Raw genomic sequence first — 25,308 nt, forward strand, 5'->3', positions numbered from 1 at the left:
ATTACAGAGAAGCTCCGCTGAAGACCAGCCTGAATGAAGAATGCCGGCTGCAGATAATCCCGCAGAGGCGGCGTGTTTCTGTGCCAAAGCCACCGGGAGCAAATGCCAACATTTGCATGATCTTTTCCTGGAGTTTTGCTCTTCATCGTTGGAAAGGTTTCCACTCGGCAGTCCTCATCACACACTCTTCCTGCTGGACTCCCATCCGTTAGATCCTAAAGATCTTATTAAGCACTGACTTTAAACCTTCACAGTCCCACTCCGACCCTCTGCTGATCTGTTTTCAAAGCCTTTCCATTTCAGTTACGATGACGACGCCGTTTTTAGCCAAAATCCAAAAATCGATGTCGTACTCTAGGACTGTGTTTTTCTACCTTTTTTGAACCACGGCACACTTTAACCCTGACAAGAATCCCGCGGCACACCACCATCCAAAAATAAAAAAAGGAGAAACTCATAGTCTGTATTGATCTACAGCCCCTCTGCAATCCTACATGCTCAAATAAAGAAAAACGTTTGGATCTGAACTTTCTCTATGAATGTTCTCCGTCATCAGAGGAAAGCCACAAGAACAGTCTAGAAACAGCAAAAACACCATTTTGCCCGGTCTTAGAGAAACTGAGTGAAGTTCAAATGAAACCAGCTGAGCCGTTTTATTCTCCCCTTCATGTCAGAATGATGCTCAGGCTGTTTGATTGTCCCAGCAAGCAAAACCAACAGGTCAACGGCAGCTTTCACTGTAGCTGTAGGGCTTCTAGATCAGACAGTAGGGAGGCTGACTCACAGTCACCTTTTTAATTCTTTCATTTGTTAGAATTTATTTTTAAATTAAACTGTTCTTTTTGCAGACTGTTGTTTTCATGTCTGTTCTTTGCTGGAGAGCACCGAATTTCCCCGTAAAGTTTTCCATCCATCTAGAATAATGATGACTGGTTGATGGTTCTATTCCACATTTCTGTGTTTGTTTTTATATTTGCTGATCTAAAGTATAGAAGAGAGACATACTACCAGAAATCCCCTCGTTCTCAAAACTCAAAGAGTCAGAGCCGTGGCCCCGCGTCCGCCGTGGCGTGGCCCCCCGTCCGCCGTGGCGTGGCCCCCCGTCCGCCGTGGCGTGGCCCCCCGTCCGCCGTGGCGTGGCCCCCCGTCCGCCGTGGCGTGGCCCCGCGTCCGCCGTGGCCCCGCGTCCGCCGTGGCGTGGCCCCCCGTCCGCCGTGGCGTGGCCCCGCGTCCCCCGTGGCGTGGCCCCGCGTCCCCCGTGGCGTGGCCCCGCGTCCCCCGTGGCGTGGCCCCGCGTCCCCCGTGGCGTGGCCCCGCGTCCGCCGTGGCGTCCGCCGTGGCCCCGCGTCCCCCGTGGCGTGGCCCCGCGTCCCCCGTGGCGTGGCCCCGCGTCCGCCGTGGCGTGGCCCCGCGTCCGCCGTGGCGTGGCCCCGCGTCCCCCGTGGCGTGGCCCCGCGTCCCCCGTGGCGTGGCCCCGCGTCCCCCGTGGCGTGGCCCCGCGTCCCCCGTGGCGTGGCCCCGCGTCCGCCGTGGCGTGGCCCCGTGGCCTGGCCCCGCGTCCGCCGTGGCGTGGCCTTGTCAAAAAAACCTCTAGTCAGATCTGCGTCCGTCATCCACCGTTTCAGATCAACAGCAGATTAAACAGAAGTCGCAGCAGAACATCTCAGACACGTCTGTAAGGACGCTGCTCTGCTTACAGGAGGGAGGGGCTTGTTCACAGGTAAAGGAGGCTGTCCTGCTGCCCCCCTCCCCTCAGGCCTGCACCTTTTCCAACGTGGACTTATGTTCTGCAGGATTTAGAATCTTCCACGTTAGCAGCACAACTCCTAGAGGTCGCTGCTGTGATGGAGGGAAAATAAAACGTGATCATTTTTTCCTTGGGATGTTTGTTCGTTTCCATGACGACACTTTGTTATTTGTGTCTGTCTATTGACCATCGACTTTCCGTGAACACTTGTGGTTTGTGAAGGTTAGACGGGGCCTTCGTGAGATCTCTGTGGACGGAGAGAACGTGAGGATGAGGAGAAACACAAATGAAAAACAGGACGAAAGACTCGAAGCAGTGTTTTGATTGGTCACCTCGTGTTGCTTTACAGGCCGGTGAAACGCCCTCCTGCGCCTCCATCCTCTACGCCGAGCTCCTCCTTACCACAGCATCTCTGTGGTAAGGACCTAATCCCACTTTCCAATCAATGCAGTTCGTTTAATGTGAGCTATTGACGTCCTCGGCCTCACAAGAGCGGAGGAGCTAAAGAGAAAAACTACAAACCGATGAGAGGAGAGACCAAAGCCCAGAGACGGCGGCCGTCAGAAGTCTGATTCTGGGTAATGAGGTTCTGGGAGCAGAGGAAGCTGAGAAATGAGAGAAAACAGAGGAGGAACCGATCGATGCCCACAGATAATCACCAGGCGTAGAGAGTGTGACATTGGAGAGGTGTGCACAGCGGGGAGGTGATCAATGCGCCGCTTTTTGTTGATCCTGAATCCTTAACTATCTATAAGTAATTAACCTTCAGAGGAGGAACTAAGCAGAGCAGAAAACACAGATGGAAGGAGCGTCTCAGGGCTGGGATGTCCAGAGTCTGTCTGTTTAGATTAGCCGTAGGCTAGGATTCATATTTTATGACTGACTGTTTTTGGACAGCTGCTTTGTGATTTTGGGCTATAGAAATGTAGCGGAATAGAATGCAGGAGGCAGACTGACGGCGGGTTCCGGTGCTGCCTGAGCATCGTCAGGCCGAGCAGCAGCTGCCGACGCAGCAAAGCGTCTGGATCTGAGGCACGTGCGGGATGTTTGAGGGTAGAATCTGGTTCAGCGTCATGATCTCCGGCCTGCTGAGTGCCTCTTCCCCCTCAGGCCAGATTCAGAGGATGCAGGAGGGTCTTACTAGGGGTCAGAGCGCCCCCTACGGGAGAAAACTACAGCCTTTCCCACAAAGGCCTCTCAGATGACGTTAGTGGGTTTTTACTGCTGTGGAAGAACGTGCAACACGACAGCAGCAGCTTCTGTATAGTTTAATGGCACAAAAACGCCCAGACATCAAAGGAATTTCTGATCCATTTTTTACAGGTAAAGTTAGGCCACGCCTGTGGACTGGGTCTAGTTGATGCACAGATACATTAGATTGTTTTTAAAGAAGTGCGTAAAATATGAAATGTTTTAAATTATTACAATATGGCTGCCGTAGAAAGCATTATGCACCCAAATAAGACATTAAAAAACTGGGATTGGCTCAAAGCGCTGACTTCAGTTTACAGGATGAAAGTGGGATAGAAACAGATCCTCAGGAGGTTCGATATCGATTTGAAAGGCGCTGAAAAAGTGTCTTTTTCCAGAGGACGACTGCGCCAGTCGCCCACTCCTTCTAGAAAATCAATATCAGAGTCATCCTGGCAAAAAGAGACGATTCTTCACCAAAACGGGCACCTAAAGGAGAGAAGAAAGCTCAGGTCAAGGCGGAAGGCGGAGCAGAAGCGTGCAGGTGAGGCGGCGCGATAACGGACCAGCCGATGTAGCACTGGCACAGGTTTTCATGAGACGTGGCCTGCTTGATGAGGAGCTCCACTTGCGTCGGCACATCCAGCGTTTCGTCGTGAGAAAAGTCTCGACCTACAGACGTCAGGAGAAGCGGAGATGAGCCGAAGGCGCCAAACCTGGAAGAGGCCTGGCCGAGCGGCGCCGGACTTACCCGTGAGTTTGTCCCGGACTCTGTTGATGATCTGAATGGCTTTCTTGTTCAGAGCTTCGGGCTGCACCAAACCGTCTCCGACTTAAAGAGCACAAACACGCTGGAATCAAAGGCAAATCCCAACAAAGGAGAGAAAGACGGAGCGGAGGAGGTCTCTCACTGAAGGAGTGGATGGACTCTGGAACTGTGGTCCCGGCCTTCTTGTGCGTCGTCTCTCCGAGGTCGATTCCCTCCAGAGCTTCTGTCAACGACACCAAAGAGCCACACGTCTCAGAAGGACTTTGACCTTAAAGGGAGGCGCTTTGAGCCGCAGACTGACCCACTGACTGTCCTGCCGTGTACGAGTCGGTCCTGGTCCGGGAACGCTTGGTGCCTTTGGTGCTGGCTGTGAAGCACAGAGCGACACGAAGACGTCAGAGGAGTTTGTCCTTCGTTCTGCTTCTGAATCAGCACTTTTCCACAGCAGCGTTTTTACTTTTACAAGAAAAGATTGGATTTTTCCTGAAGGCAGCAGCAGTTTTGGTTCCAGCAGAAAATCTGAACTCATTTTTGTTTTTTGGGGGGATTTAAATCCCTCAGCTCACTTTGGATACCAAAAAGTTCACATGAACCAACAGAAAGAGACTTAAAACGCTGCAAACCTGCTTCTATTCGTGCTCCTTTTTCACGTGAGAGTACGGAATGTGGGTGTGGCTAATATGTGTGTGACTATTGTGGGCGGCCGTGGTGCAGCGGTAGGGCGGTCGTCCCATGATCGTAAGGTTGCAGGTTCGATTCCCGCCTTGCACGCCCATGAGTCGAAGTGTCCTTGGGCAAGACACTGAACCCCACCTTGCCTCTGGTGGTAGGCGGGCGCCTGTGTTTGGCAGCGGAGCGACCACCAGTGTGTGACTGTGTGTGTGAATGTGTGTGTGACTGGGTGAATGGGTCTGTGACTGTAAAGCGCTTTGTCCTTGTAGGAAGAAAGGCGCTATATAAGTATACGCCATTTACTATTGTGGGAGTGGCTAAAGTGGGTATGACTAATGTGGGTGTGGCCAAAATGGGTGTGGCCTTAATGTGGGCGTGACTTTTTTTCTTTTCAACCAGTGTATTTATTAAAGAGAAATAAATAATTTCAGGTGAAGTTCTCGCTCTATCATAGCTCGTCTGCCGGTTCACTTACTGTCCATGAGCCTCCAGTTGAGCAGGGGGTCATAGACAAAGGCCTCCAGCACGGCCATGACGCTGTCCCTGTGCTCCCGCAGCACCTCCATCACCGTGTGACAGGTGATCCGGTAGTTACCATCCAGGCCCGTCACCTGACGCACAGCACAGAAACTTCTCAAAGCACAAATCTCAACCAAAGAGCTTCTGTAACCCATTTATGATGAAAGGAAAGAGTTTTTAGAGGCAACTTCCCCCAGACAGGAAAACTATTTCACTGCTTCAAGACTGGATCCTTACAGAAGGCCGAGCTTAACGGCCGCATACCTCCATGGCGTTGGTCAGCATCCTGGTCAGACGGAACGGGATCTTCTCTGGAAACTTCTCTCTGGTCATGGCCACCTTTAAAAAAGTGGAGACGTTTGGAGAAACCGTCCCACCATGAAAGCAGGGAAAGAAGATGAAAGAAAGCTCACTTCAAAGCAGTCTCCAAAGTCGATGTGAAGGATTTTCCCGCTCAGCCGGTCCAACATCAAGTTAGATGGATGCCTGAGGAGAGAGACGCGCGTTTCTTAGTGATAACGACTCAAACCTCCTCTTTAGTGCTTCCAGCAGCAGCAGCAGCAGCAGACCTGTCGCCCAGGCCGAGGATGTAGCCCACCATGGACATGACGGCCAGGGAGCGGGTGTAGTTGGTCCTCCGGTCGAACCACACCTGCAGGAGGAGCAGGAGATTCTTCTAACGCAGGTTTCCAGGCCCAACAACATCACAAGTCTCATCTGTGAGCTGCTAAATTAATCCTAATTTACTTTGAAAGGAGAAACACCTTCTCACTGAAAAAGTTCTCCTAAATTACGAAGAAAGGTGAGAAAACAGACAAATTCTCAGCGGTTTCATGACTCAATGATTAAATCACATCATGAAAGACAACCAACAAAAGCAAACCGATGCAGAGCGGCGTCTAACCTCGGAGCTGGGGCTCTTCAGCCACAGCAGCTTGGCCAGGTCGTCTCCGGCGGTGTTGTTCACTGCATGCTCAAACACCTCCACCTTCTCCATCAGGGTCAGGTGGTCGTAGTCTGGCGCCATCTGGAGCACAAAGAAAGCGTTTCAGCTCCTGAGGCCTGATGCTGCGCGGCTCCTGAAAGTCTGACCTCTGCAAAGACTTCACTCCTCATGTTTTAGACATTCCAGATATTTTAGCAGGTTTGAAGTTGTTCCAACTTCTCTTTGCTCTACACCTGACCAAGCTTTTCTCTAAATGGAGAAATGTTTCGTCTCATTTGGAGCTGGAAGGACATTTTTGTTAAAACAACTCCAAATCCTTTAGATCCAAACTCTTAACATAACATTTGTGGTTTAATCTTAAGGACGTTATTTTAAAGTTTAGACTGGGGTCGTTTTGAAAAGAAAAATGTAGATTTATGTGCTAAAGACAAGTGCTGGGTTTAGATTTGATGAGGATTTATTAAGATGGACAAACTTGAACTAAGATTCTCCTTTTGTTCACAGTTTTGCCCTAAAATGAATCATGTCCACTTATGACACTAGTTTTTTGTCACTGTAATCAAAATAAACGACAATTAGGGTTATAATTTAAAATAATACAAACTATTTGCTTAGAAATGTTTAATATCGGGCCGTAAAACATCCAGTCCAACAGGCTTTTGGGCTTACTTTTCCCTTTTGAAAGCTTGTGTGAAGTTTCTAGATTTGGATGTTTCATTCTCACTGCATGAACAGAACCTTTTCCCTTCCAGCCATTTCTAATTCTTTTCCTATTTTCAAGCTGCATGTCTGTAAATCCTTAAATCTTTTATTCACTGATATGATGTCGTCCCGTTTGCTGAGATGAGGTGGGGGTCCGAACATGACCTCCTGGGGGGGTCCAGACCTCCTCTCACCCTGAGCATGATGCGGTGCTCGATGTTGAGCAGGATCTTCTTCTTCTCTCTGTAGTCTCTGATGAGGGCGTGGAGGGTGTCGCAGTGCGGAACCCAGCCGATCAGGCCCGAGTTGGTGGACAGAGGGATGACGGCGTAGCGCTGGATGCTGATGGATGCAGCAGAGCAACACAGATTCCAGATCATAAAGTACCCAGCATGCACTGCACGGGTTTTTGTCAATTTGATCCCAAAAACACAAACAGATGTTTGTTGCATTTGACAATTCCCAGTTTCAAATGCAGTGAACTCTGCATCGATCCTTCTGATCCGGGTTGATGCGTACCTGAGGTTCTTGCGTAGGGAGGCGGGGTCGTTGGCCAGCAGCGTGTTGACCAAACCGAAGAGCTGCATGACTCTCTCATCCTGCCTCAGGTCCTCGTGGCCTTTCAGCAGGAACATGAACTCGTGGCCATTGCTCCCTGCAGACGAAGCAGGAAAGCACCGCTCAGGGAATAACATCCAGACTTTGAGCATCACAACCGCGTCAGAAAAACATCTGACAGTCTTTGGTTCGTTACTTTAAGTTCTGGAGCAGGAGCGCCCCAATGAATCCTGGGAAACACAAACCTGGAACCATAACAACCATGAACCCATGTATAATCTTCAGTTATCTGATAAAAACAAAGGATTCTGTGGCTCCGCTGATAATGACGTTAATTCATTAATTATTCTACTCATTTTTTAATCAGGATCAGAAATACGGAAAATGATGCTTAAACGCCCTGAGAGCGTGTGAAGCATTAAAGGGGGGGCTGATGCTCTGAGGCCGGGTTTACAGACAAAGTGACTTTCATGGCTGCTTCGCCATCAGGTGGTCACAATCATTGGTTGATGCTATAAAGTATTCAACCAATCATTGTTTTCCTGTTTCTCTGTCTTTATTCTAGTATCTTCCTCCATATTTTGCTGCTTAACTCCTACAGTTTTTCATCTATTTCAACCATTCAACTATTCAAATGTTCAGCTCTTTCAGCTTTTTCCAGCTATGACTTCTGCTCCTTCCAGGATTTTATCAATTATGTGTGATGAGCTGTAATGCAGGAGACCACCGGTTCGATACCCGGCTCTGGCATTTTTCCCAAACATATCTTTGTTGTTATTGTTACCGTTTTCACTTTATTTCTGGTCAGCTTTGATCATTTCTTTCTTTATTTGGCCAATTCTTACCCTTTAAGTTTCATTTTCATTCAGCTCCTTCCAGTTAAAGTTAAAGTGTGTCCCTTTAACATCAAAGGATCAGGGGCTTTTATTTCACGTCAAGATGACAGGAAGGACACATTTTCCAACAGGAAGTTGTTGCTGCTGAAGCGTGATGTTAGGAGAATTCTACAAGAATCAGTCTAAAGAGAAATGTACTTTGTTTTCCTGCAAACATTGGAAGTATTAAGTCGATCCACAATTTCATCTGTTTTCAGTGACAAACATGTTTTTCTGAAATGACCATAAAGGACAGATTCTAACATCCTGAGCTCTCTCTCTCATGGACGGCGGCGGCGTTCAGCGTACCCATGATGGTGAGTTTGCGCGGGCGCTGCTTAGAGGTGATGACCTGCAAGGAGGCTGCGATCGACTGGATTCGAATGATGGGCTGGTTGGGGTCATAAGTTCCAGGTACGGCGAGCTCCAGGTCGCGACACATCAGCAGCTTTGGAGACACGTACTGCAGCTCCAGGGAGGTCAGCTGTGAGGGAGGAGGAGGAGGAGGAGGTGAAGAATTGCATTTAATGTGTAAAAAGATCTTCTTCTCTTCTTCATGCCAGATGTTCCTGCTGCGTCACACGGGAATCAGAGGCGTCACTGAAAGGGTTAACGTGGGTTTCTGCCGTTTTGCTGATGAGACGTCATTTAGTTCCAGACGAAGCGTCTCTGGATGATTTATATGTTAATTCCTGTGGAGGAACATTTGCTCAGGTTTATGGTCCGGAGCGGCGTCTTTTCCTGCTGCGACGTCCCGACAGGAAGTCCATCTGCGGCGAGTGAAGCGTCGCCACGCAGACCAGCCATGCTTTTTTAATTCCTGATGTTAAGTTGGAGCTGCTGACTCAGCGATTTAAAGGTCATTTTAATAATGACGACAATGATGGTTTTTTTGTGGATCTGTAGATTGTAGTTTCTACAAGAATACCCCCCCACCCCCACACTCTCTTAATAAACTAGTTTAAAAAAACTACAATTACACAAAGGTTTTTTTTTATTTGCAAGATATAAAACGATTCCAATTTTAAAAATATCTTTTTGGTTGCTGGTAATAAATCAATAAAAAAAAAGTCAATCTTTTTTTTTATTGCTTGAAGTAAACTAATTCCATTAAAAGTTTAGTTTTTACTTTTTGATTGTTTGTAATGAAACATTACAATAAAAAAAATCTTTGTTTTTTGTAGTTTTGTTTGCTTGAAATAAACCAATTCAAAAATCCTTAGTTTTTTTATTTATTTCTGGTAATATAAACCAATTATATTTAGATACCTACAAATTCAAGACTATTATACAAGTGAAATTAAACCTAATCTTGACCCAAAAAAAAGAGACAGCATAAATAAAGTAATATCAGACGCTTCTAAAAACAGCAAAACCAGGGTTATTGCAACATTTTACTGTTCTTTTACTGCTAACAGGAAAAATTCATCACTCTGCATTAAAAGTAAATGGGAATCTGAGCTCAATCAAAAAATTACAGAAGAAGTCTGGTTTAAAATGTGTCTCACACAGTGCTCTTCTACCAGCTCTCAAATATGGAAGGAATTTGCATGGAAGAATCTCACACGGTATTTTATAACGCCCCAAATCAAAAGCAAACAACTAAAAACTCCACAGTCTGGTTGGAGACAATGTGGGAGTCAGGAAGGGAATCACACACACATATGTTGGTCTTGTCCCAGACTACAATCTATTTGGAAGGCTGTAACAACTGTTATAAAGAGTGTTTTGGGATATCATCTGCCAAACGAGTTTACAATTGTGTACCTAGGAAACATTGAAGACTCTTTACCTGGTAAGGATATTACTCTGGGCAAGCAAGAAAGCAGTGACAAAAAAATGGCGTAAGGTGGACCCTCCTGGAAAGGATAACTGGGTGAAAATCATACGGACAATTTACTCCATGGAAAAGTTGACGTTTCAGCTAAAACTAAAGTTGGACATTTTCCAAAAAAGATGGGAAAAATGGTGCCAATATGTGGAAAACAACTAAAACTCTAAGAGGATTGTGGAAAAAATAAATAAATAAACAAATAAATAAACACAGCCCAATTGTTGCGTATTATGTTTTTTTTTTTGTTTTGTTTATGTTGTGGTTGATTACCCATGTCTGTTTGTTTCTACTGTGAGTGTTGGATTTATGCATCACAAGATGGAAGGAATTAAATCTGTTGATGAAATTCTGAATATTTGAGTCGGTCAGACCAGCGGTCCCCAACCTTTATTGCACCACGGACCGGTTGGGGACCGCTGGGTTAGACGGTAACAGGAACGCAGCGTTCCGATGACCATCATAGACATCACCAAACCTTTACCTCCACTGGTTTGACCTTTGAACCCGAGGCCAAACAGAGCCGACCTGCGTCCCCTCACCTGTGGAAGCTGTTTGGAGATGCGTCTGAACACGTGGTAGTAGAGGTCCCAAGCCTGGGTCAGATCTTTGACGTTGCCGGAGCGCATGTACTTCCTGCACCAGTCCTGAGCCTCCATCAGGTCCCTGCCGTAGGCCTGCAATGTGGAGGAGGATGAGGAAGATGAGCGTTCATCGCCGATTTACGCTCACACTTCAGTCCAGAGGTGGAAAAAGATCATCTAGGATGTGGCTAATATTTGGTTCATCAACATAACGGTGAAAACCATCCAGTAGAACCACAGAAACCTGGTTGAAGGAGGTCTCTTTGAGCGTCTGGGGGCCTCTCTCCATCATGGCGTGGAGCGGCTCCAGCACAGCAAACATGCCCTTCACGTTGCGCTCTCCAAAGTAAAGGCGGGACGCCTCCTCCAGACCCTCGTGCCACATTTCGTGCCACAGAATGGCCACTCGGATGAGCTCCTCGCTGACCTTGAAGCAGAAGGAAACAGCAGGAGCTATGCTGTGGTTGCAGAAGGAGAGCAGCATCTAAACCGAGGCCGAACAGTCGGCAGGAACAATCGTGTCGTCCACGTTACCATCATGGCCTGCTGAACCAGGGTGTTGCAGTGTTCACACATGTTCTTCAGGATCTTGTTGGCAGCGTTATGGCGAGCGGTGGTGGTGGACTTGGAGGCCACAGTCAGCGGGTAGATCAAAGCCTGGAGAGAACGGGATGGTCAAAGTGCTGCGTCTTCTCCATGCTGTGAGGTGAAAGGAGGCGCACCTGTGGATGATACCGCCCGATGTCTGTCAGGAGCTGGTGGATGAGACGACCGACCAGAGCCCGGGGAGTGTCGATGCGAGCGATGAGCTGCGGGATCACCTGAAGGGTCAATAAAACAGAATAAGCTATCGAGAACAAACACGTTTTCACAGACAAAATCCAAATAGTCACTTTTTCACCTCAAAGTCAACTCTCACGTGCACCGTGTGTGCATGTTACCTGCAGCCAGGTGTCTATCTGAATAGTCTTGATGCCTTCAACCAGAGCTTCATTCACTTCAGGCCAGTGACCGTAGTCAAACCAGAGAGTCAAAACCCTGAAAAAGTAAAGGAGAACGCTGCTTATTATGGATGGGGTGAGGTTTATTAGAGGAGCAGGATCTCCTCTAAGGGGGGACGGTGAAACCCCCTTTAGAGGTTTGAGGAGCAGGACCTGCTCAGTTAAGGAGGTCCTGCTCCTCAAACCTCCTCTAAGGGGGACAGAAGTCCCACGCAGGAGAACAGCCTTTGGACAACATGCTTTTCTCTAAAGAGAAAAACTACGGTGGCTGTGAAGTTCAACTCACATCAACAAATCACTCAATGCCAAAACTATTTAAACATGCAAAAAAGATTAATTAAAAATCATAATAATAATAATAAACTTAATTTGTATATCATCTTTCATAGCATTTTAAAGGTCCAAACAAAATTCCAAAATGTAAAAAATAAACAATAATTCTAAAGGAATAAGAAGGAATGAAAAGGAAACGAACCTGAAAGCAAAAGAAATGTCTAAAAATCTTAATGAAATGTTTGAAAAAAATGAAAGAAATAAAACTAGGAAAAGGCAGGTATTATGGGGTGTCGATTGAAGGATGACGTTTGAAGTTATTTGGTGCGGCAAATATTTTATTATTTCTTTAATCTTTTGGCCACGCCCACTGCAAATGATCAGTGATTGATCAACCGACTCTTAACCAGAGTTCAGGTGACATCCCATAATACCTACCTCTTGGTTTCTTATTTTGTTGACATTTTTTAACATTTCGTTTTGATTTTTGAAAGTTAATTTCACTTTCGGACGTGTTTTTTCTTCTTCTACATTTTGGTTTTTGGAGTTTTGCTCTTTTCATTGTTGTTGTGATCTTTAAGATGTTTTTGTGTCTAATCTCTTTCTTATGTCTCATTATGTTCCTGTTTTATGCTGTTTAGGAACTACAGATGTAGATTAGGATTATCATCCAACATGTCTAGATGTTTGAGCATTAGTGAGCATTGTTCCTGTCATAAATAGAAACAGATTCTGGATCTTAGAGCTAAAAAAGCCATAAATCTTTTCATATTTAGGATCTTTTTCTACATCTAACGTTCATCATGACAAAGCACCACCTCTGTCATCCACTAGGGGGCCTCCTAGACTCCCCTGAAAACCCCTCACTGCTGAGAACAGGTACCGGCCGGCCTCACTCACCTGAGCGTGTCCTGCAGGTTGTTTCCTCTGGACAGGGAGATGGAGCGGAAGAAGCCCTGCACTGCAGGAACGGTGTACAGCAGCAGCGTCTTGGAGAGGTCCTGCAGAGGGACACAAAATGAGTCTGGATGCATCAGAGGAACCGCCTCTGCTCAGTGCCGAGTTCTGTGACACCCACCTCGTTGACCTTCTTCTGGCCCGGTGACGGTACCGGGCTCTGGTCGGTGCTGTCCACCTCGCTGTCGCTGTTGCTGGCTTCGCTGTTGGCGCTGGCCCCGCTGGCGTGTCGCAGTTTCTTCTTCTCGTCCCGCGCCTGGTTCTGGTGTTTGTAGTGCAGCACGGCCTCGAAGTTCATCACGGCCCAGGCATGCCAAGCCTGCAGAGAAACGCCGGCATGAAGCGGCCGTTCAGACGGCGAGCGATTGAAAGTGACATTTCCCCCTGATGTCATTTTCCAGCCTCCCTCATGCAGATGTTTTTGCGTCAGCGGTTCCTTCAACAGAGTTTCAGGTCAGCTGTGTTGTGCAACCAGCCTTTACAAAAAGGAGGACGGCTAAAGTTGGCGACAGGTGTGTGGGTTCAGCGGTTCACGCAGCTCAGGTATTCAGAGGAAAAGGGTAAATATTCATCGTTAACCTATAGATAACTACAATTACTATATTCAAACGTCCTTTTCTGTTGGAAAGCATTTTGCTGAGGACACGTGAGCGTAAAGCAAAGGAGGCGGCTGAGTGGGAGGGGCTGACCTTGTACCAGTTGCGGTCGTGCTCAGTTGAGTTGCTGTAGTACTGCAGGACTTTGGGGATGGTGCTCTCGTTGATGCCCTGCAGGCTGAGCTGCCACTCTCCGAGTTTCAAGAAACATCTGCGAGGAGGAGAAGCCAGAAGAAAGAGGATCGTTATGAAAGCAGGAAGGAAACAATCACGACGTTCTTATCAAGTCATTTCCTGTAAAAAGCTGCCAGCTGTTTGGGCATTTCTCTTTGGAGAACTCTCCACTGACAAGTCGTCCCATCAAATGGAGGATTTCAATTACCGCGTCCAATTTTCCCCTCACTCTGTCTGACGGTGAAGATCTGTGTCGTCTGCAGAGCTGGACTGGGTTTACATCCTGGCATCTGCACTAAAGCCAGAGGGAGGAACGCCGTTCCTGAGCTTTCCTTCATCGCGCAGCGTCTTCAGTGTAGAACAGAACCTGTTCGTGTGGACGGTCCTGAACCGGGTTTAATCATGAAAACCTTTTGAAAAAGTGAGGAGCTGCATTCCTGCTGACCTTTTGGGGGGTCTGTGGAGGCGGCACAGGTGTGCTCCGCCCCCTGCTGGTCTACCCGACACTACAGGTGTTAATTCCAAACACGCGTTCTTATAAAAGCCAGAGTGACGTCGCTGCAAGACGGAGGGCAACAAAAAACCTCAGGCCTGCCGTCATGCGGCGGCCGCAGTGATTTACGGGGGGGAGGGAGTGTGCGCAGACGAAAACCTCGTCCGTTCCTGTGTTTACGGCGCCTAATGTGTCACAGATCCCGTTTCTTTTGGACAATCTGACCAAAATGCCAGGCGGACGAGTTCTCCGGAGACTGATGGTGTGTTTTCAGCACAGGCAGCCAGCTGACTGTAACCCCAGAGAAGAGCTTCAATTATCCTCCTCAAATATTTTGACGTGGGAAACGAAGCACTCAAACAGCGTCTGGAGCTCGGCGGGACTGAAGATCAAACATGTCGTTTCTAGAATATCAAACTTTCCATTTTCCACCAAACTCTGGCCATCATCAAGCATCTGTTGGGCCCAGTTGGGTTTGATTCTGAAGTTTCATTTTGAAAGACCAGATCGCCTCCAACAGTGAGTTGGAGAGCTACCATGGTGACAGCGCTGGAATCATCAGTACCGATCCACCAGCAGCTCCATGAAACCAAACTCTGAGGATGAAGGAACTCAGAGGTCTCAGATTTAAGAAGAGGAGAGAGCAGCGGCAGCCAAGGTTCCTCCTACAAACAGAGTGACTGATTAAAGTTCAGTGTACCATCGTATGGTAGTACTTTATCTTCATGCGAGTAAAAAATAAAGTATTAGACTTAACATTTCTGTGTGCAGCCATTGGAAAAACAGATGGACTCACAGAGGCCTGAACCCAGAGATTCTCACCGTCTGTTTGGGAATTCGCTAATGACGCTATCCAGGCAAAAACACTGGAGAAGAGCTTTTTATATAGTTGGAAATAAAGTCAAGCATGGAGGCGTTAGACAGGGAAGTCCTGCAGACACAAAAGCAGATGAGCAGTCTGGTTTTGGACCCCCCCTTTGGCTCGTCTGGCACCCCCAGGCATCCCCCCCAACTCCATCTGGATGAAGCTCGTCTGCTGGACTTTAAACATGTAGTTGTAGAGTTAGAGAAGCTAATTCTCTCAAACAGTTCTGGTACATCGCCTGTCCGTCATGGGGGAGGATCCCTCCTTCATGTGGACACCCCTGAGGTTTCTTCTTTTTCTCTGGAATCATTTTTTTCAAGGGGGGGGGGGGGGGTCTAAGGGCAGGGAAAAATGGTAAATGGCGTATACTTATTTAGCGCTTTTCTACCTTCCTCAAAGGCCCAAAGGGCTTTACATTCACACTCCGCTGCCAAACACTGGCGCCAACCTTCCACTAGAGGCAAGGTGGGGTTCAGTGTCTTGCCCAGGACACTTTGACTCATGGGCGTGCAAGGCGGGGGAATCGAACCTGCAATCTTACGACCATGGGTCGACCGCCCTACAGCTGCACCACGGCTGCCCAATGTAAGTTTAGTTTGTTTAGTTTAGCCAATATCTATTGAATTCTATGACTATTTTCTTTGTGATTCATGTTTACTATACGATCACCGGTAAGAAGCCCATTGAGACGACTCTGGTTGTAATATCGGGCTAAAGAAAAAGTCTGAAGACAACCTAGCCCAGACAACCATCAGAACCGTACCAGAGGCCATTTCAGCTGCCTGTGTTTCCATGAACAGACCTGGCCATGAGTTTGTGGAGCTCCTGTTTGCGCTGATGGTCCTCGGCTGCAACGGCGTGCTGGGCCTGCTGCTGCACCCCCTGAACAAAATGCTGCATGTGCTGGAAGGCGTCGATCTGAAGAGATCAGAGGGATGAGAGCGGATGAAGTTCTCCTCTTTGGTCACTAGGGGCGCCAAGTTCTCAGTGTAAAACCGAGTCGTACGCCGCACCACTGAACCGAATCGGTACGACTCAAACTTCTTCGTTTCATTAGCAACCACATTTGGAAAATGTCTTAATTTAGCTGAAGAACAAGGCAGGATCTCCTTAGATTTGAGACTTTTAGTTAGAAAAATGGATAGCTAGAAATGAATTTACAAACAGATGCCTTGAAACCTTTGTCTACTTCTGCCTTTGCTGTGCACAACACCTCTCTGCCCAGCTCGCAGACCTCCCTATGTCTTTCTATAGCTTCTGATGTCTATACGCTGTTCATTGTGGGCGGAGCAACACACTTCACTTGGCAGTGCATCATCCACACACAACAAATGACATCTGAATCCTTTTCACCCTTCAGGGGTCGCCACAGCGAATCAGATTCTTCCATCTAAACCAAATCTGAATCTGAATCTAGGATAAGAATTATTGGGAATTCTGAGCAGAACTGGAACTTTATCTCAGCCCTTGGTCTCTAATAAGAGCAGAGAGACTTTCCTAAAATACCTAATGATGTCATTCAAACTACACAAACCTGAACATGAAAAACCCTCACTGTAGCTGATTTAATCAAAACACTTCCAGCTCGTTCGTCTTTCAGGACAGTCACTCATTTGGGTTTGTGGTTAATGAAGCGAAACTCAGAGCTTCCAGGCGAGTTTCAACAGGATTCCTACTGACCAGTTCAAGTCCATTCATCTCAAACGCTCCTCTAAAAACCCTCAGGAATAATCTCCATTCATCCATTCATTATTCTAGTTATCATATCTAGCAGAAGCATTACAGGTCGGTCTTACCTTGCGTGTGCTTTTCCACATGTATTTCATGTATGCGTATGTAACGTGTGGGTGAGTGGTGGGCAAAGGGTGATCGAGCTGCTTGGAGGGGTCAACCCCCAGAAGAAGCACCAGTGTCTTATGGGCCAGAGCCTGACAGAGGGAATTAGGAAGAAATGAGACCAAAAAAAGGTTCTGCAGCCTCAGGATTGACACTGAACAAACAAAGTGTCGTTGGAAAAACCTACCAGCCGCCCGCTCTTCCCACAAAGGCTGGCGTATTTAAGCCACGTCCTCATGTCTTCGTGAGGGTTGATGACCAACGATCGAACCATCAGGATTCTCTGCCAGTCCTCTACGATGCGCTGACAGCCCTAAAGCAGGACAAACGTGACGGTAAAGCACCGATTCGGAACAGTGACAATGAAACCAAGTATTAGTAACTAAGCAGGGCCTTCCTCCTGTTTGGTTTAAACCCATGGATGCCGAAACCTACATCCTCTCCTCTCTGTTGGTAGTCAGGAGCTGGTAATTACTCTGCTGCTTTGTGCTGAATTTAGCTTGAAGAATCAGAACTAATGACCTCAGTCGAAATGTCCATGTTCTGACTGGAGCTGAATGATAACCTGAGGAATCTGACCCACTGTGAACTTCTGCTGTCTCCACAGGAGCGGGGATTCGGGTTTTCCTCTCATCAGGACGGACACTGCTGCTGTCCGTCAGCTGTGATGATCCAGAACGAAGGAGGCAAAGCGGCTGGAAGGAAACTGAAACGTGTCCGCTGTTCGTCTCTGTGATTTCACATGCAAACACTAAACCGCTGCAGTCTGTCTGCCCCCCCCCTCCACCGTCAGAAAAATAGCAACTGATTTTTCATAGCACCTGGAAGCAGAACAGCTCAAAATGATTGATCTTGCTTTGCTGAGCGTTTTATTACTCTTAAGAAGGAATTTGAACTGCCTGAGTCTGAAAGACAGATTACAGAACAAAAGCGACTGGAGTCATCATGAAGTGACTCCTGATTGGCCCGTTAACGACAACATAAACAGTCCAGCTTGTAGCCGCTGGAGCTCCATTGTCGTCAACAACCACAGCACTGCGGCTTACGGCGTTACACAACGCATCTTTACGTTTGACCAAAAGGTTCTTAAAGTGACCAATAGAAACCCAGAATGGAGTCCATGAACACGACTGCATGTTAGGAGGAGGGGCAGAGATGCTGCATGTTCTAGACACGCCCTTATTGACAGTTGATGGACAGCTGATTCAGTGTTTCTGCTTCCCGTCACAGAGAGCTTTTCCTTTGGCCGCCCGCAGCAGCATTTCTGAGGCGTGCGCACGCGTGTTACGTGCACGTCTGTGTCCAAACATCATAGATTTACCTGGAGCCTCTCCCACCACGTCTCCCTGATGATGTCCCTCCTCTCTGGCACCAGTTTGTACTGGATGACTTCCTCCAGCTCTGACAGCATCTCACACGACACCATGGCCTGAAACAGACACGCGTGTTCATTTATGCAGGCATGTGGAATTAAAACCACAACAGGCGGCTGCATCTCAACCTATATCTGCTTGCATTTTGTCACGTAGAGAAGAAATGTGAAACAAATGATGTCTTTATAACCAACGACTTTGATGGGTTTTAAAATCTATTTAAATATTTGTCTTTTATTAACTAATAGAATCTACAAGTCGATGACTGTGTGTAGGATTTCTGCCTCTTTTGCTTTTATTTTGCTGTATTTGCAAATAATACAATAATATTTATTCCATTCCGTCCGATTACAGAACATCCAAAGGTTTGCTCCGACCTCAGAAATACCTTCACCGTGTAACGGCACCTTAAACCATCTTGGCACGGGTACAGAATGGAGAGCCAGGCGTCGTCTGTCACCGTGGAGGGGCAGTTAGAAAGGAGAACTTACCCCGTAGGCCCGGCTGTAACTCTCTCCTGCCATGGCCGTCAGCTCTGCATCCAGGAGATCTCTGGCTTTATCGATGCACTGCATCCGAAGCAGAGGACAATAAAGATGTGAAAATATACTTTTGACCAAATCCTATAATCTAATTAAAGCTTAAACAATGTTTAAGTCCTGATAGCACTCTGTGGTATAAAACCAGAATATATGGCGGCCCAGGATAGCCTGAACTGTTCCTAAACCCTGTTCAGATGTACATTAGCACTCTCACCCAGGAGTGCCAACGGTGACACATCCATGAAATCAGCTCAATGATCGAATGCTGTGGCGAGCGCCAAACGTTTTATTGACGGGGGTAAATGAAGTGTTGAGAGCAACACTTGCTGTTATGCAACTCTGGAAAGCGGCTGAACTCCACAAAACATTTTCAGATGCATGCAGGTTAGGTGGGGGGAGGAAGAATCCGCTGGAGCTCACGTTGGTCTTCGGTCCAGATCGCTTCCCAGAACATTCAGAGACGGCCGCGTTCCCACCAAGAGGAATAAATCTGTGAATGTTTTGCAGAAAGAGACTGAAGCTCCAGACCTACATGTCTCCACATTCCTGACTGCAGACGTCGTTTTGGCGATGAGCTCCCCCAGGCCCAAAAAAACCAGCAGCAGGGAGGGGCGGGCTGATGCAGAGCGGCAGGGACAAACAAGGACACGCAGACTCGCCGGCTGAAACTGCTGATTTCTTGCACTTCTTTAATGTTTTTTTTGGGAGCTGTTATTATTGCAACCGTAAAATGAGGGGGGGACTGCTGCGGAAGTCGTGTGAGGCGGGGGCTCACAGCTGTTTCAGGCCCAATCCCACCTATTACTTTAGTCCCAGGGAGGGAAGGGGGTGGCGGCGTGCCTGAACACATGCTGGAGCACGCATAAGAAGAGGTGGGCTTGGTTGGTACGAGGTGACAATGAGGCTGCTCTTTTATGGTCTCAGTTATGGTCCTGTTTACTCCTGAATTACTGAGCTGCCTCTCCGCAGAAAACCTGCAGTCCAGACGACTCCCGACAAACGCAGCGTCTGGCTTCTGGCAGCACAAACACGCAAACCGTCTGCTCTTTTCCTAACTTTATTGCCACAGTGAGACACGAACAAGGAAATCTTAGGGGGAAAAACATTTCTGCAGTACACTTCCTCCTGATTTTAGACTCCACCAGGAACGCGCCTGAGGATGGAAAGACCCAACACGAAGAGTTCTGAAGTGAAGCAAAGCCTCAAAGAAAAGAAGCCTGGAGGCACAAATCTTAACGAGCTCATCCAGAAAGCTGGGCTGAGCTTCAGCTGACATCCAGGTTTGGCCTCGTCTCCTCCTCCATCCTTTCATCGTCTGCATTCAGAAGGACTGAATTCACCTGGATCTGATCTCAAAAGCTGGGGGGGTGAGCCAGTGACGGGAAGCGGGGGCATCAAAAAACTGCTTCTCTGGGGTTTTGTGGTTAAGTCCAGGACGACCAGGTGTTTACTGTTTGCCTTGTGCGCCGAGTTTAAGCATCTCCAGCTTCTGGGACTATGAGCTCATCTTCAACCCCAGGTTCTAATAAATGAGGAAAACCAGCTCTGACCTCCATCACGGCCCAAGGAGAGGCAGGTGGGAGGGGCGCCAGCCTCTTGATTTGTTTAGAGCTAAATGTGGGGACCAACTCCAAGACTTGCATAACGTTTCAGCACCAAGGAGGTACCACGCTCGAGAAGGAAGAAAGACAGCAGAGCAGATGATGGACAATTCAAAAAAGGAGCAAAGTCCCTTTATGTTGTTCTACGGTTTTAGCTTTTTCCAGAAGCTTGTGGCGTAAAGCGACTCCGTCTGGGGCTTTTCTCTTCGACGACGTCACCCACCTGCTGAGCCAACGAGTACAGGTCCTGATGTAAGGCGAGCACGGCTCTGTAAAATGCGCCGTCGTGCGTGTCTCTTGGAATCATACACGTGTACTCCTCCATGCTGTCCCATTGTCCTGAGGGGCAAACGCACAAGAAATGAGGAACAAACTCGAGGCAAGCACTCGGTTTCCCTGAGCTGCTTACTACCTTTCTGAAGAATCCCTCTGTTACCTTAAACGACTCTACAACGAAAGAGGATTAACGCAAAAATGAAGGAGTTCAAGTGTCTGGCCTCAATGGACCCGCCAGCTGGTCGGGTGTCACTTTAGTTTTTAGGACTCGGGCTGGAAAGTGAAGTCTACGACCAAAAAAACATAAACGTCTGATGTGGTTGTGCTTGTATCCACCACCGCCAATTATGATTGTTATGAAAAGACATCACTGCCATTTGGTTACATAACGGATCCTTTGCAGAAGCTTTTTCAGCTTCATGGCACTGCCTACATACCGTTACACTGGTCTGCAAAAACCTAAGCGTGAGTGATAGGAGGCATAGAAATGTCTACCTAGGCCCCAGGCGGCGGCGGCAGCCATACGAGCCATCTTGGCTTGGGTTTCCTCGCTGACCAGCGTCCACTCTTCACAGCATTGCTGGTGCAGCTGACCCCTGCAGAGAAAGACCAGGATGTTAAGAAGACAGGACTGAGGTTAGAACAGCCACGGCCCGGGGGCCATATGTTAAACTATTGAATCTGGAACTACTGATATCGACGACACTTATTAACGTTGGATTTTGCCTGCAACTCTGCCGTCTCTCCATAAATGTGCACTGCGAAAACATTGACCACTGTTTAGGTGCAAGAAGTTATTCAGCATTCATTCATGTGGTGCTGAAAGATGTTTTTTTGAGTCAGACGGGCATTTTTCCCCATCAACACACGAACGCAGCATTTCTCTATTACCCCAGCAATTGGCTCTAAAATGAGAAAACAAAAAAATCCAGAATGTTCTGTTTTAAAACACGTAAATAATCAAAGTTAAAGCATGTTTTAGTCCAAATTCCATGTTTTTTCTGTCACTTATGAGGTGGGTAACAAAACACTCCACACATCTCCTGTTCAGCCTTCCTGTCACAGTTTAGAACTTTTTGTGGCCCACAAGTGGAAAAAAAACTGCCCACCTATGGGTCAGAACCATCACACCAACTTAGAAATCTGTGCACCGGCTCCCAGTCAGCTTTAGGATGGCTATTCGGATTCTATTATTAGAGTTTATTTCAGAACTTCTTTTAGCGCATGATCCTCCCAGAGTCTTCAGGTCCACAGGTCTTCAGATCTACTGGAGGTGGACGGCCTGTATCCACCCATGGGGGCAGCTGGGACGAAGGCTTTAAGCAAAAGTACTTCAACGGTGCCTGATTGAGAACCCAGGTAGCTTTAAGACTTCCAGGAAAATATGGAAAACTGTGGACGGCTTCTTTTACCAAACCAAAGAAAACCTGACCACAGGCTGTCAAAAGATCATTTTCTAAGAACTTCCCGAAGGATTGAGTTTGACCGGGAACCACCTCCTCTTCCTTTGCTGGATTGATACAGAGAGGACCTGTGGAATATCAGTGAATAAACGTTGTTTGGCTGAAGTTCGATCTCCAGTGAGTCGTGACCAGACACACGATTATATCATTTCCCTGCACGTGCAAAGACACCGCTCTGCTTCTGCTGGAATCATTCTTCACTAAATGACTCAACGTTCTAATGAGGTGAATCACGGAGGAACACAAGGACACACGGGCGGGCGGAGGTTATATAAGCGGAGCAGCATCTGATTTGGTCATGAAGCTGAAAGTGTGCAAGCATCTTCCTGCTTTCTGTTTGAAAGGGGGCTGCTCTGTTCATCAGTTTACCCAGAGAAAAGTTCCCAATCCTCTGCACGTTTCTATCAGAGAAGCTCAAAAGGACGGCAGAACTGAAGAACTGAAGACCAACCATTCTCCCAGGGCCTCCAAGCAGCGCATTCTGCCCAGAATGAGCTCTGGATCCTCCTTGTTCATGTCGATCTTCTTGTCATAAGCCAAAAGAGCGTCTTCCCACTCATGGAGCTTCTCATACCAGGTGGCTTGGATTTCCTATCAGGGACAGACGGAGACAAATATAACTGCTGCTTCGTGCATTTACATCAGGACCGCTGTTCACAATCAGGAAAAAGAAATAAACAGGCCACAAACGTTGAAACCTAGGAGAAATGTTCACCAGAAACATCTGATCACGTTTACCGGCGTCTTCCACTCACTGATCACTCCAGTGTTCGAAGAATTACTGAGAAACGTGTTTAACTGGAGTGACTCTGTGTGTTTGAAATAGAAGATGCATAAAACAAAAGTACCAAGCTGTTCTCCAGTTATACATAGTACAAAGAGACAAGACCTAAAAACAAAGAGAAAAACCTTTAAACTTTACAGAAATGTTAGGGAGCTATAGATCTAAATGTATTTTTTATGTGAGAAGAATTAACAGAAGAAATAAACTCTTTAATCGGTGGCTAAACAAAAGCACTACACCTTTCAGGGCTGCAGGCATGTGGGCGACGCCGGAAATTAGTCACCAACAAATGTTTAATGGAATTACAACAACAAACTTCATAAAAGAGAATAAAAGAGTCAGATATAAATAAAATCCTCATAGCTGGTAACTTGACCCCTCCCACACAGCACAGTCAGGCTCAAACAGATTTTGCAGAAGTGCAGGAAAACATTCCTTCCTCTGCAAAATGAAGCTTTTTCCGGAATATTTGGATCAGAAACAAGTGGTTTTGATCAAAAATGTAACTAACCAAATTCAAACTGAAGTCTCCGACTCGCATGTCTGCATTTCTGACGTCTAATGACCAGCGTGCAACAACGCCATAAGCTGGTTGTTATATGCAGGCCCTCACTGTGACCTCAGAAAACCATCATTTTTTTTTTTCTATTAGAGACACGGAATATATTATTTGGACGAATGTGGTTGTTTTCTGACACGCGGTCAGCAGAATGGAGCTAAAATCTCAAAGGCACCTTAAAAGAACTGCAATCATCATTAAAGAGACCTGAGGAATATATTTGTTGGCAGAAGCGATTAGAATTACAGAAAAGACCCAGCGGACAAAGATAAACATGGAATGAATCACAACTGCAAAACAGAAAAATCCAGTTTGACAAAATCTGCCCCCCCAGGTCTGCGTAAATGAGGGCTTTTCCAGAAAGAGCTGTATAGTCTATGATCATACAAATGTGTTGTTACCATACTTTGTATGCCCTATATTTTACTGGATGTATTTATTACTAAACCGCCGTATAAAAAAATGACCCTGGGACCCAGAACGCCTTTAAGACGGGAACAAAGTGGTTCTGCCGTGAGGTCCAGCCAAGCTCCAGTCCCGGTGGCAGACTCTGTTTCTAAAGAGGTTTTCGGGTCCAAGAGTTTGATTGGGATCTAGAAAAAAGCTTTGTTTATGGTTGGAGGGAAAAGGGAGGGAAAAACGTGGCTCACCAGCTCCCCAAAATGCTTCATGGCGTATTCCAGCACCCCTGACGCCGCCTCCGGCTGCTGCAGTTTATTGTTGATGCTGCAAAATACGACAAAGTTTAACAGTTTAACCCTTTTTGAATTAGAAACAGAGCCTTTGCAGCAAAATCCTCCAAAACAAAAGCTTTAAATGATGTCAAAATGCAGGAATGAGAAGGAAACAGTGAAAAACCTGGACGATACTAAGTGGAGGTAAACGGAGGAGTCTTCCAGGAACAGGAGACCCCTTCTTTACTGCAGACCCAGGAAAACCTTTTGTCACGGGAGCCGTACAGCTAATTTTATGACTAACTATTGTCTTCTTCCTGTAATCTTGTTTTGTTCTTTCCTTGTAATGTGACCTTGGGTGCTCAGAAAGACACCATACATAAAATGTATTATAATTACTTATTAATAGTTTTCCTTAGTTTTGATTGTCTGCATAATTTCAGAAGAAATGATTCAGTTTTTATGGAATTGTGTGACTGACAAAAAGAAATGTTCAGCATGAAAATCAAAGGAAAAGACACAAATACAAATCCATGGATATATGATCACGTCTAGTTAAGATACTAATGTCCTAAGTTCATAAGAAAACAGCTAAAAGAAATGATGCCATCTACTGAACATTAGAATTGCTCCTAATCATAAATAGACATATTTGCACATGTACACACACAGGACACATCTTCAAATAGAATGATTGGCAAATAGTTTTTATTGCTTAGAGAAGTAAATGTTTAAAGCCCCACCACATTAAACGTAACTTTTTTTTTACATGGTTGCCATGATGCGACTGTGCTGTAATTGTACTAACAGACAGACTGGGATGTCTCACTGGTAAAAAATAAATAAATGAATATCCGTTTTAAAATATGGCCTTCAAATGTTGAAAAGAATAAAGAAGCTTCTGTCAGTCCTAAAAGTGCCCCTCAATAATGGTTTACAAGTTTTAATTGTTAAAGTTTATGTATATAAATATTCAGCTGATGACTGGGTTCTCCTAAAAGGTGATGCTGACAGTAGCCGGGGTATCTTTGGTTTCCTCACACGTTCTCAACAGACGACCTTGAAACGTCGTGTGGTGGTGCTCAGCGTTAAAGCAAAGGCCTTCTGTGCTTTCACGATGGTTCTGAACATGTTTGTTAAGGCACCATAATTCACACTGGAGTCAGCTTTACTGTTCATCTGTCCAGATATCCCATCTAGAAAATAAACCACGAGCCACAAGTCTATTCGATTCCTTTAAATGAGAAGGCCAGTGCATCTGTAAAAAGTAGAGTTTGAGGAGCGCTGGTATGAACAGAGGTTCCTGAAGGCAGCGGGAAAAGCTGATAAAAAAGATCTCTCAGAAAGTATGGCAGAAACCTGCAAAAGCTGAGCGACCTGCTGTGCATGCTGACAGGTTGAAGACATAATTGAAGAGATTCTCCAAAGAGTCTGAATGCAGGTTTAC

At 46.6% G+C, this 25,308-nt stretch overlaps 1 protein-coding gene across 1 annotated transcript in view; it reads right to left on the reverse strand.

Annotated features, from left to right (window-relative positions):
• Positions 1–2,999: 2,999 nt before the first annotated feature.
• mtor (mechanistic target of rapamycin kinase) overlaps positions 3,000–25,308 on the reverse strand; it is a 62,172-nt gene continuing 39,863 nt past the window's right edge. Inside the window, exons 29-58 of the mRNA XM_023956308.1 lie at positions 23,838–23,913; positions 22,296–22,435; positions 20,877–20,977; positions 20,329–20,444; positions 18,454–18,531; positions 17,911–18,018; positions 16,777–16,902; positions 16,550–16,681; positions 15,556–15,671; positions 13,315–13,432; positions 12,747–12,944; positions 12,569–12,669; positions 11,336–11,432; positions 11,117–11,215; positions 10,929–11,051; positions 10,639–10,821; positions 10,353–10,487; positions 8,289–8,463; positions 7,066–7,201; positions 6,741–6,888; positions 5,803–5,925; positions 5,468–5,550; positions 5,312–5,384; positions 5,163–5,237; positions 4,855–4,990; positions 4,009–4,074; positions 3,850–3,930; positions 3,690–3,770; positions 3,505–3,610; positions 3,000–3,427 (exon numbers count right to left, since the gene is read on the reverse strand). Coding sequence (XP_023812076.1) covers positions 3,412–3,427; positions 3,505–3,610; positions 3,690–3,770; positions 3,850–3,930; positions 4,009–4,074; positions 4,855–4,990; positions 5,163–5,237; positions 5,312–5,384; positions 5,468–5,550; positions 5,803–5,925; positions 6,741–6,888; positions 7,066–7,201; positions 8,289–8,463; positions 10,353–10,487; positions 10,639–10,821; positions 10,929–11,051; positions 11,117–11,215; positions 11,336–11,432; positions 12,569–12,669; positions 12,747–12,944; positions 13,315–13,432; positions 15,556–15,671; positions 16,550–16,681; positions 16,777–16,902; positions 17,911–18,018; positions 18,454–18,531; positions 20,329–20,444; positions 20,877–20,977; positions 22,296–22,435; positions 23,838–23,913 — 3,346 coding nt within the window. The 3' untranslated portion in view covers positions 3,000–3,411. The remainder of the gene's footprint in view (positions 3,428–3,504; positions 3,611–3,689; positions 3,771–3,849; positions 3,931–4,008; positions 4,075–4,854; positions 4,991–5,162; positions 5,238–5,311; positions 5,385–5,467; positions 5,551–5,802; positions 5,926–6,740; positions 6,889–7,065; positions 7,202–8,288; positions 8,464–10,352; positions 10,488–10,638; positions 10,822–10,928; positions 11,052–11,116; positions 11,216–11,335; positions 11,433–12,568; positions 12,670–12,746; positions 12,945–13,314; positions 13,433–15,555; positions 15,672–16,549; positions 16,682–16,776; positions 16,903–17,910; positions 18,019–18,453; positions 18,532–20,328; positions 20,445–20,876; positions 20,978–22,295; positions 22,436–23,837; positions 23,914–25,308) is intronic.

Source organism: Oryzias latipes, chromosome 7 (genome assembly GCF_002234675.1).
Source record: "Oryzias latipes chromosome 7, ASM223467v1".
Lineage (NCBI taxonomy): Eukaryota > Metazoa > Chordata > Actinopteri > Beloniformes > Adrianichthyidae > Oryzias > Oryzias latipes.